The 12,803-nt window shown below is 35.0% G+C and overlaps 1 protein-coding gene across 10 annotated transcripts in view; it reads right to left on the bottom strand.

Annotated features, from left to right (window-relative positions):
• Window positions 1-12,803, bottom strand: part of LOC123537548 (vinculin-like) — a 67,528-nt gene that overhangs the window by 39,256 nt on the left and 15,469 nt on the right. For all 10 annotated transcript variants that reach the window (XM_045321346.2, XM_045321348.2, XM_045321349.2 and 7 more), the window contains exons 2-8: window positions 12,021-12,128; window positions 8,092-8,263; window positions 6,743-6,888; window positions 5,346-5,514; window positions 4,684-4,835; window positions 3,967-4,039; window positions 2,475-2,623 (exon numbers count right to left, since the gene is read on the bottom strand). In XM_045321346.2, the coding sequence (XP_045177281.1) occupies window positions 2,475-2,623; window positions 3,967-4,039; window positions 4,684-4,835; window positions 5,346-5,514; window positions 6,743-6,888; window positions 8,092-8,263; window positions 12,021-12,128 (969 nt within the window). The remainder of the gene's footprint in view (window positions 1-2,474; window positions 2,624-3,966; window positions 4,040-4,683; window positions 4,836-5,345; window positions 5,515-6,742; window positions 6,889-8,091; window positions 8,264-12,020; window positions 12,129-12,803) is intronic.

Here is a 12,803-nt window from a genome sequence, read left to right as displayed (position 1 = left end):
CACACACGGACACACACACAGACAGGAGTAAATCAATATGTCTCCAACCACAGTGGTGTGGGAGACATAATTATGTCTGACACATTTTTCATTTAGTGCTCACCATGGATTACATTATATTACCAGTCAACTGGTTTGAACTGACATTTTTCAATTGAAAGTAGTAATAAGACAATCAATTTAAATGACTTTACGAGAGAAATATTATTTTATTTTATTTTTGTTGGGTTTAACGTCGCACCGGCACAATTATAGGTCATATGGCAACTTTCCAGCTTTGATGGTGGAAGAAGACCCCAGGTGCCCCTCCGTGCATTATTTCATCACGAGCAGGCACCTGGGTAGAACCAACCTTCCGTAAGCCAGCTTGATGGCTTCCTCACATTAAGAATTCAACGCCCTGTGTAAGGCTAGAATCCACATCGATGAGGGCAAGTGATTTGCAGTCAGCGACCTTAACCACTCTGCCACGGAGGCCCTGAGAAATATTAGATTTGTTTTATTCAACAAGTGTATGTTTGTGTAATCACCAATAAATGTATAGGTGTTTGCTAACATGATCAGGGTAATACTGTGAAATCATTAATATTCGTGGGGGACTAATTTTCATGGATTTCGTGGTTGAGTCAATCCACGAAATTTTATCCCAACGAACAAGTAAAATTCCCATTAATTTTATGTTTACAAGTTGAAATCCATGAATTCATATCCCCACGAAATTGCTGTTTTGACCAAAACCACGAAATTTCATGCCCACGAAATTAAATGATTTTACAGTATGCGATTTGGTAAGAATGTGACCAACTACAATTCTGCAAACTCCCAACATCAGTTACCTTACTTTGGACTGCAATGATCATTGCCGTACAAATACCACATGATCATGATTTATCACGACCTTTGCCTTATACATGTATTCTTACTCTTTATCTTATTTTTTCATAATATAACACTCATTAATCTTAAATCTCTGGAAAATACTCAAAACAATTTCTGTAACTGATATCTAAAATCAAATGAAAACACAATTTATCTGTCTTCTGCTACAATGTTTACAGTGGCAGAGGTCACTATACTGTAAAGGAAGACAACTGTGTATGAGACTGACAATGTCATTTATTATTTCTTTAGCTGAAAGAAAGAATTAAAACCCATTTTCTTACTTTCTCTTACATGTAACACAAAATGACTTATGATTCATTCTGACAATTTTCTTTCTTATCCTGTTAACAATTTAAGCAATTTGGCATGATTGTTAATTTAATTTGCTTATCTTGCAGCTATCTAACTTCATTCTGATATAACACAACATTTATGTAACAGACAGCAAAGTCTTCTTCTTCCTTTTGTTTTTCTAAAAACACAAGCTGAAAGCATGATAGCATGATTTCTAACATTCTTATCTTCACAAAGGAAAATGTCTGTCTATCTACACCATTCAAGCTGGAAAGTGGCCATATGATCTTAACTTTGTCAGAGTGACATGAAACATACACTCATATACAGGGAACATATTCAGCCTGTGAAACAGCACTTATGTTCATAATATTTTTCTAAGCTTTTCAAGAGCTCAGCTTTCGTAACAACAGTGTAAGGTCTCAGTTTGAGCTCAGTTTTATAAACCTTCTCTACAAAAAACATCAATCAGAGTTTGAGCCAAAAAGTAAGGAATGATATTAAGCTTTTGGATGCCGACACATTCCTATTCTTGCTGCATAAGCTCATGTTGAGATCTACTCATTAAGCTCACTACTATTCCTTGCTGCATAAGCTCATATAGACTTTTACTCATTTTTTTATGCTAATGCATAATTATTCCTTGCCGATAAAACTCATATAGAAATGTTTGTTGAAACACATAGCTTTTCTATGTTGTCTGATCTCATACAGGTCTTGTAACTGGAACTTTTGAGTTTTACTTTTCCTAGCTGCCTGAGCTCATTTAGAGCTTACTTCTGAGATCACATTAGAGTATTCTTTCCTTGCTGCCTGAACAGACATAGAGCTTAACTCATTGTGAGATTACTTTTGAATTCTATCTATTCTTGCTCTCTGAGCTCATTTAGAACTTCACTGTTAGATTACTTTTGAGTATTATCTATTCTTGCTGTCTGAGCTCATTTAGAACTTAACTCACTGTTAGATTACTTCTAAGTATTATCTATTCTTGCTGTCTGAGCTCACTTAAGAGCTCAACTCACTGTGAAATTACTTTGGAGCACTACCTTTCCTTGCTGCCAGAGTTCATTTAGAGCTCAACTCATTACAAGGTAATTTTTGAGTATTACCTATTCTAGCTGACTGAGCTCATTTGAAGCTTATTTCAATGCAATATAACTTATGAGTATTATCTATTCTTGTTGACAGGGCTCATTTGAAGCTCAACTCACTGAGAGATCACTTCTGAGTATTCTTTTCTTTGCCTAAGCTCATTTAGAGCTGAACTGACAGGTGAGACTACTTTTGAGTATTACCTTTCCTTGCTGCCTGAGCTCATTTAGAGCTTGACTCATGGACTCAAGATTACTGACAGCCTTGATAATTCTCTCTCTATCATCAGGGTTAGTACAACAGTCTGCTATACGTCTGGCATCTTCCAGAATCTGACGTAAAGACTTGTCACCTACAAAGAACAAATGAAAAAAAAGAACAATTAAACAGATGTATGTATAAAAATATTGAAAACAGTCACAAGTAAATACACCCAGATTGCATAAGGAATCAAACTTCTTAGTAATCTCTACAGTTCAAACCAGAAATTAAGAAATAGTAATGAAATTGGGACTTTCAGAGAAATTTTTTATAAGTAATTATCATTATTTAATAAGATAATTGATAAAAAATTTGTTTGTAATAAAATTCTAAAAACTGCTTATTCAAAAACTACCAGGTGGATGATGACAAATAAATAAAATAAAATAAGCAAAATAAACCAAACTTAAAAGGCTAAGGTATCATGTTTAATTACACCTAGAAATGATCAAATTGCATGTATATTATTCAGTATTGGGTATAAACAAATGCTTTCAAACTTTATCACTTCTGTAGAGAATGACACATGATTTTATTCCTGCTGTTACAAACTCAAAACATTATAAACAATTCAAACAACATTAAATATAGAAGGAATTTGTCTCCTATCTCATATACTTGAAATTCAATGTTCACTATCTTTATAGACACAAAGGCAAACTTACGAAATAAAGATCATTAAGGAAGGCTTTAGAATATTACTGCAAAAGGCAAATTTTCAAATTGGCCTTCTTTCTGTTGGGATTTTAGGCTTCAACACAGGTTTGTAACTGAATATTACATGTTATACAGGGTGACTGGGAAGACAGAAACATTGGGAAAACATTATCAAGTGAACATTAATTGAAGAACATTGGACATTATTGTCAATGACACATACATTATACAGTGAACATTAACAGGACTGGGTGCACACAAAAACATGGGTTTTCTTACACAAACCTGACAAAACTTTGTTCGCTATAACGGTACCTACAGAATGCATTCATAATTAAAAGTAATAATGCTGTTAAAACATTTCCATATGAACAAGAATAAACATTATTTTATTAAATTATTTTACCACAATATCTTGTAAACTTCTGTGCCAATATGTATCTGGCATTCTTCCATTGTTATTCTAACTCAATCAAGCAATCCTACTTTTCATTTGAGCCAAGGCAGGACAACATCACATATGGAGTAAGTTACTGAACTGAGGAGGCCTATTGTTCTTAACAATTCCACTTTCTTAAAAGATCATAGCAGAAAACTTACACTATATTCCTTACATACTCATGCTGGTAAAGCAACAACACAAGCTAATATCATTTATCCATAAATGCAATACTAAATGCTAAAACTGTTCCACAGATTCTGCTGTTTGAATATATATCATGCAACAATCTAGGTCATATAAATATATATATATATGTATTAACACTTCTTACTGACCTGAACTACCGACTATAGCTGTAGGATCAGCTAACCAATCGTGAGCATGCTTCATCTTCTGTTCTATTGCACTCTGAAAATACATATTTCATTTAGGATAAAACAAGAGCTATCATTTAAGGTGATTAATACCCCCAGACACTGCTGATCTAATACAGAGGTAAATATGGGTCTGATCATGACTTTGACCTTCAAGTGTGACCTTGACCTTGGACCAAGTGACCTGAGATGTATTCTCTGCAAGTCATCTTGATGAAGTTAAAAACAGATGCCAGTTTTATGAAAATCCTTCCAGTCGTTAAGAAGATAAGGGACAGACACATGTTTAAGCTATTTGACATTTGACCTCAAAGAGTGACCTTGACCTCAGTTCTTATGACAAAAGTTGTGCACTTTGCATGTTTTCTGTATGATGTTAACAATTGATGCTAATGTTAAGAAATTCGATGCAGTGGTTTAAAAGATATAGAGTGGACACGAACTTGGGATATCTGACCTTGAAGTATGACCTTGACCTTGAAAATAGTGACAAAGGTCTACATGTCATCTTGATGCTTGATGAGTTAAACAACTGATGTCAGTTTTATGAAAATCTTTCACACTAGATGATACAGAATGGACATGAAGTTAAGCAAAATTAAATGATTTCCCCGTATCAACGGAAATACTCTGAGTACTGTACATTAATAAAGTCAGTGGCATTTATTCAAAATTTACCTGAGCTTTCTTCATCACAGTGATGTCATCAGCGTCCCATTCCTCCTCATCATATGTCGTTAGCTGTAATACACGTATAATCTCGTGTATCTCATCCGACATCTTCCGTACCACATAGTCACGATTTGTCTGGGCATCGGGGATTCCCTGATCTGTGTAAAACATATTGCTAGTTAATACTTTAGGCCTTAAAACAATATTTTGTTTCCGGTAACATGCTAAAAAAAATTAGGGTAAGTAGGTTGGAAATTTTTATTAAGGGAGACTTTTCGGAAATTATTTTTATGTCAAAAAATGAATGCAAATAAAGGGGTAATGCCTTTAGAGCATCAGTTAGTTGATTTCTAACATCACTGGCCATGTTTAAAGCATAAAAAGTGCAGTTTTGCAACTTTTTGTTAAAAAGTTGAAAAAAATATTCTCCAAGGCCATAAAAACATTTAGGGTCGGGCCAAAAATTTACGGTAGGTCGGGATACCCGAAACAAACAATTATTTTTTACACCTTATCATATTTATTTATTTGACTCCTTAATGCATTCACTTACTTGACTATTTAATGTATTCACTTCCTTGATTCTTTAATGCATTCATATAATAATAATAATATTATCTGACTTTTTAATGCATTCATTTACTTGACTCTTTAATGTATTCACTTACTTGACTGTTTAGCAGTGATGAAAATTTTAATTCCTGATATCAAGACTGGTGTGAGATTCTTCACTTGTTCGAGAGAACGTATCAACATCTCACGATGAACCTGATGTGTCAGTTCCTTCTCACGTGCATCTACTTCCTTCGTCATTCTAGTCAATACTGGACTGAGATTCTGCAAGATTAACAATATAGTACAATTGAACATAGGTGACATTAAGGACATGTTCTTTAATAATTTAAATGATTCATTGTAACACTTTAAGATTTTCTTTTATATAAACAAAGAAGGATTTTACTGTGTACCGGTATTGTCTTGTTGATTAGAAGACGTTTTGCAAAATGACCTACTTTTGGCTATTCCAGTTTACTGTGTCCAATGACGCTTAAAAAAGAATCCTAGATTAGTATCCCTTCCTGGTGTAGTTCGAACATATTAGAATGGAAATAGATTTTTGTTTTGCGTGCTTTGTTGGCAAATAAAACATGATTTTTTCGTTCAGATGCGTCGTAATTAATCACTCAGGCTTTCGGCCTTCGTGATTAGATTACGACGCATTTGAGCTCAAAACTTTGTTTTATTTGCCAACAAAGCACACAAAAGATAATAGGTAAGGGTAAAACTAAAATCTATTTCCCAAACAACATAATGACGTTACACCTTATAAGGCAGGGCTTATGCTCATGCTGATAAAACTTTTTCAAGGAACATACAAATCCAAAGTTATGAAATAAGAGTTGTCTGCAGACAAACAAGCTCACTATTGAGGAGGAAAAGTTTAACAAGAGCATATTTTGGTGCAGGAGGGGCAAGCCATGGAACAAGCCAATGGCATTAGCAACAGCTCCCTTAACTTTTTTCAAAGGAGGCTAATGAAGGCATTTTGAATTATTTCTCTATTTAAAATATCTTTATTACACATATTATACTGAAACTGATCTGCTCGGATAAAAAGTACAACCTCTGTAGATCATAGAACAAAGGATATAAATGACTTTTTTTGTAAGTACTATGGCGACTTTTCAGCTTTTCATGGTGAAGACCAAAGGTGCCTCTCTTGGCACTGTTTCATGCATGACCGGTCAACAGGGCAAAACAACCTTTCTCATATAAAAGAATTCTATAGCCAGAGAGGTTTCGAACCAACCGCAGTGACAGGCAAGTGACTGAGTCAGTGACCTAAACTACTCAGCCATCAAGAAGTACAATATATCTTGATGTTACTACATAATTATACAATACAATGAATATTACACCTTCCTTTAACGATTCTGTTTTTCAGATTTTTAAATATCACTCCATTTATTGAAATCTCAGTGAGTTAAGGACTGAACAACAAGTCGGTGAAATAAGCGGGGAAGGGCATGCATTTATTAACTCCATTTACTAAATCGTTAATTACCTTTACGTAAGTGACAAGGTCTTCCATTCTGTCAACCACTTCAGTGATGGCCAAATATTCGAGGACATTTTTACAAACCCGTATAATCTTTCGCACCTCTGACTCGTCAAAGGCCAATAGTAATGCTGAGGTACCTTGTAAAATTCCTGAAACAGAATAATTAAAATTAATAGTCACAAGCTAAATACAGACAAACCTGTTTGCAAAGACCAGCCTTGGGAAATGAAAGAAAATTGGTCTTTGTTAATAGGTGGTCTGTCAATGCAGGTAAAACCTTAATAATTATTAATTGAAGAAACAGGAAAACAAAAAGGTGGCCTCTTTAAGCTGGATTTTTAGTAGTGGTGGTCATTACCTGGAGGTCTTCTTTAGCATAGATTTGACTGACGTCAATAAAATGAAAAGTTTCAAAATTCAGTCTTTTTGTTCAAAAATTCTAATTTTCAAATTCATGAAAGTTAACAACTGCACTAATATCTAAAGCCATAATTCTGAATTATGTTTGTTTGTTTGTTTGTTTGTTTTGGGTTTAACACCATTTTTCAACAGTATTTCAGTCATGTAACGGCGGGCAGTTAACCTAACCAGTGTTCCTGGATTCTATACCAGTACTAACCTGTTCTCCGCAAATAACTGCCAACTTCCCCGCATGAATAATCAGAGGTGGAGGACTAATGATTTCAGACACAATGTCGTTTATCAAATAGTCACGGAGAACATACGCCCTGCCAGAGGATCAAACTCACAACCCTGTGATCAGTAGACCAACGCTCTACCTACTGAGCTAAGCGGGCGGGCTAATTCTGAATTATGACATTTCAGACATGATATAATAAATAACATATAACAGATCTGCAACTCTAAGAACATACAGACAAATCTCGTTAATTCTCATGGTAATCAAATAAGATCTCGTTTACTGATGAAGATGCTTTTTCTACACTTTACATTATTTAATCAGCATTTAGGCCATGTGATAAATTGTCCAGGATGATAAGTGTCAGATTAACCTTTAGCTTGCTGGCAGGAAGTGATTCTACCTTTGCGACCAATGCAGACAAAGATCAGCCTGCACGTCCATGCAGGCTGATCTTGGTCTGCTCTGTTTGCTATTCAGTGAGTAAATTTTCAGTAAACACCCCTTCGATTAATAAATGGTATTGCCTAAACTGAATGATGGACCAGTCCGTTTTAGAAAGTAAACAAGCTAAAAGTTAAACAAGAAAAAGGCCAGTTACAATTCTGTTGTTTACTATTTCATTGTCTATAATGAGGACAGTATAATCTGCATGGACAAGAAAATTTTTTCACTCTTCTGTTTTCAGTAACTGACATATTCAAACACAAACCTCTTGACCCGTCAATGAGCTTCTTTCGAGCGGGAGCAGAATATGGATCTGATCTGAGCATTTCAGACGCTTGCAGAAGAGAGATGGAGGATTCCTCCACTCTACGTAGGGCAGGTGGCATGTCTTGTTTGAGGATTTGATCATCACTGCTGTTGATTGTCTCATACCCGACCTTAAAATAAAATACAACAGTCAAAGTTACAGTAAAGGCTTGTAAATAAAGTAAAGTGACAACCTTCACTGAGGAGGAAAATTGCCTAGAATTGAATGTCTTTAGCTGAATGTTTGCAGCAAACAAATTTCCGTCTGGCTTCTGAATAGAAAATTTCATAGTAAATATTTACTGAGAGTCTTAGCTAACAAGATATTCTGAACTTAAGAAATGCCTTTACTTTCTTTTCCTGCAGGTTTTGGGGAGGGGAAGGGTTTGGTGAGGTGGGGGACGGGGTTTCTTACTGTCCACTTCACAAGACTTAGTGTGCCCCAAAAATGAGATAATACTATAGAACTGCTACTGTAAGCCATTAAAAATGTCTGTAGATTTGCTAATATTTTTGCCAGAAAAAAATGTGGTAATTTATCTCAGACCACTAAAATATCTGTTGATCTTTTATGTCTTACAGAGTATGGCATTTATATACAGGCATGATAAAACAACAGTTAAGAAGTTCTTATTCTTGGCTTATACTAAGGTTTCTTTTTCCAAAAACGCCATCTTCCTAAGCAAAGTACTTGAAAAAAAAAACTTGTGTAGCATTTCATACTATTTTACTATCCTAATTAACAAAATTTGACGTTGCTGTAATTTTACTTTAAATACTTGCTTTTCAAAAATTTTTCAAAAAGAAAAAAAATAGTAACAGCTCTACTGTAGTCCATTTTCATTTTAATATTTTTCTTGAGATTACAAGTGAAAAACTGTTTGAAAAAATTGAAAAAATTAACTTGAACCAGTTATGGATACGTATACAACATTTTTATGCTAGCAGTAACAGTGAAGAACAGAAGGTATTTAATATCAGATCGGCTTGGCAGACAGCATCACAGACAGAAACCAGGAAAGAACATTGAAAACATCTTGAGAACATATGGTGGAATATATTAGATCAATTAAATAATTTATTCTTCTATACCAAAGCCAGATCCAGACTACAATCTATACTGATCAAAATAGCTAACCGGTCATTCTTATAATTATCTGAATCATTTTCATCAATGATATTGTCATTCATAATTCATTAAAACAAGAGCACCGCCTTGCGGGTGCTGACGCTCATCTGATTTTTTTTGTATAATAGAAATATTGTCCTACCCATGATTTTCTAAGTCTAAAAAGGGCCATCACTCTTGCAAAAAGCAGGATAGAGTTATGTTTCTTGATGTACAGTGTCCACTTATGATGGTGAAAAACTGTTGCAAGTTTTAAAGCAATAGCTTTGATCGTTTATGAGAAAAGTTGACTTAAACATAATATTCAACCAAGAAAATGATTTTTCTAAGTCCAAAAGGGGCAATAATTATTGCAAAAAGCAGGATGGAGTTATGTTGCTTGCTGTACAGGGTCAGTTTATGATGGTGAACAAGAGTTGCAAGTTTTAAAGCAATAGCTTTGATAGTTTAAGAGAAAAAGTTGACCTAAACATAAAACTTAACCAAGAAATCTGATATTTTCTAAGTCCAAAAGGGGCCATAAATCTTGCAAAAAGCAGGATGGAGTTATGTTTCTTGCTGAACAGGGTCAGCTTATGATGGTGAACAAGTGTTGCAAGTTTTAAAGGAATAGCTTTGATAGTTTAGGATAAAAGCTGACCTAAACATAAAACTTAACCAAGAAAACTGATTTTCTAAGTCCAAAAGGGGCAATAATTCTTGCAAAAAGCAAGATGGAGTTATGTTTCTTGATGTACAGGGTCTGCTTATGATGGTGAACAAGTATTCCAAGTTTCAAAGCAAAAGCTTTGATAGTTTAGGAGAAAAGTTGACCTAAACATAAAACTTAACCAAGAAATATGATATTTTCTAAGTACAAAAGGGGCCATAAATCTTGCAAAAAGCAAGATGGAGATATGTTTCTTGCTATACAGGGTCAGCTTATGATGGTGAACAAGTATTCCAAGTTTCAAAGCAACAGCTTTGATAGTTTAGGAGAAAAGCTGACCTAAACATAAAACTTAACCAGGCAACGCCGACGCAGACGCCGACGCCGACGCCGACAACCGCTCAAGTGATGACAATAACTCATCATTTTTTTTCAAAAAATCAGATGAGCTAAAAAGACCTAGCTAGCTGAACTTTTTGGATGAAATTTTGGCTGTATGAAGAAAGGGCATGTTAAATAGCATCAACAACACTGTTACAAACAGTTAAATTATTGTCAAAAAGATCACATAATTAATCAAAATAATACTGATTTTCGCATTATTTTTATTTCTTAATTTGCCATTCCTGATGTTGAGCATTTGTGCTTAAGAAGGCAGATAATACTTCTTAAAATTCAGGTGCCTTTTGAATTTGCATGTCGCTCCAATACATTGCACAAATTAGCGAAAACATAATTTACAAGTTTGAAAATATAACCCAACTGATCTACACTAATGGCAGTGACATAATGTATTTAACTAAGAAAAAGCAGTAAACATACATTTTTATTTACCTTTGAATATTTTGAATACGTATATCTTTGCTTCAAAAATTTATAACTTAAATGTGTTACTGAAAACAACATTCCCAGAGGCTTTCAACACTCTCTACACAAAGACACTGTAAATTTTATTTCAAGTTCAGATCACTTTCTACCTATTATTTGCAATAACTGATATAAAATCTGACTTATTAATAGATTTTCAAGTACCAAAATTCAATTAAAATTCAATTTACTCAAGTTTTTCACATATCCATTCTTGTATCATTATTCAAACGAAAGAGTCATATCCTACATAAAAGTTGTATGCAACAATGATGTAATTAATGCTAAGCCAAGCACCAGTGTATTTTGTCAGAAATCTGTGAAAATATCAGAATATAAGGTTTTGCAAATATTACCATATACAAATGTAAGGCAAAACATTTACCATGCAAAGTGTCTGATATAACAGAAACTACAGCTAACTAGAACAATAAACCACAACTAACAACTTTTATGAAATAAAGACAGATGACAACACAAAATTTGTAGTGCTGATTGCTTTCCATAGCTTTTTTGGCCATCTGCATCGACTGGGCAAGGTCTGACATGACAGAAACCAGAACTTACCTTGATAAACTTATCTGAAGCCAGTCTGACAACCTGTATTAGCTTGAAAAAGGTCTGACATGACAGAAACCAGAGCTTACCTACAGCAAGTTTGACAACCTGTATCGACTGGGCAAGGTCTGACATGGCATAAACCAGAACTTACCTTGATAAACTTATCTGCAGCCAGTCTGACAACCTGTTTTAGCTTGGAAAGGTCTGACATGACAGAAACCAGAACTTACCTTGATAAACTTAGCTGCAGCCAGTCTGACAACCTGTATTAACTTGGAAAAGGCTGACATGACAGAAACCAGAGCTTACATGTACCTACAGCATGTTTGACAACCTGTATCGACTGGGCAAGGTCTGACATGACAGAAACCAGAACTTACCTTGATAAACTTATCTGCAGCCAGTCTGACAACCTGTATTAACTTGGAAAGGTCTGACATGACAGAAACCAGAGCTTACCTACAGCATGTTTGACAACCTGTATCGACTGGGCAAAGTCTGACATGACAGAAACCAGAACTTCTCTTGAAAAGATAGTCCACAGTTAGTTTGACCACCTGCACTGACCGAGAAAGGTCTGACATGACAGAAATAAGAACTTACCTTGACAAGATAGTCCACAGCTAGCTTGACCACCTGTACTGACTGAGAAAGGTCTGAAATGACAGAAACCAGAACTTACCTTGACAAGATTATCCACAGCCAATTTGACAACCTGTATTGGCCGGGCAAGGTCTGGCATTGCATTTCCATCTTCTGCTTCTTCATGGAGGATAACAAGCTTGGAAACCTACAAAACATTGTATACTCTGGTAAAACACTGTGAATATTCTCTATTAAGTGATAACTGACTACTACAAAAATAGTACTAACAACATTTCTCTTTTTACCAATAGCAGTGGTATAAAATGGCAGTATTCTGGTCCATTTGCCCAGTGTCTATATCAATCAGCATCCTCAAGGACCAGAGAAATGTAAGTTCACTGGGATTATGCTCTCAGTGTGTTGCAATCAATGGTTTAGTGTCACACTGACACAATTTAGATCAAATGGCAACTTTTGGTAAAAATGGTAGAGGAGAGGAAGACCCCAGGTGCCCCTCAAGGCATTTTTCAAGGAATGGCTAGAACCATTGACCTGCAGAAAACCTGTTGCATGACTTCACACCATGAATTCTACATCCCAAGTAAGTCATTTGAACCTGTTTTGATCTTAACCACTTGGCCATGGAGGCCGCATCTAGTGATAAAGACCTGTTAAAGAGTGTAGAACGTAATCAAAATGCCTCTGAAAAATTATCTAGAATTTGTTTTCCAGGTTTTAGATTTTTGTCCAATCTTTTTAAAACCATGCTTCATTAACTTCTAATCCATTAGCATCATGTAATGCTGCTGCATTTTTTTAAAGTACATGAATACTTCATGCGGCAAAATAAACTCAATGACATTTATCTCAAGGGCATGAC

Source organism: Mercenaria mercenaria, chromosome 17 (genome assembly GCF_021730395.1).
Source record: "Mercenaria mercenaria strain notata chromosome 17, MADL_Memer_1, whole genome shotgun sequence".
In the NCBI taxonomy this organism is placed as follows: domain Eukaryota; kingdom Metazoa; phylum Mollusca; class Bivalvia; order Venerida; family Veneridae; genus Mercenaria; species Mercenaria mercenaria.
This window is presented reverse-complemented; position numbering and strand designations above follow the sequence as displayed.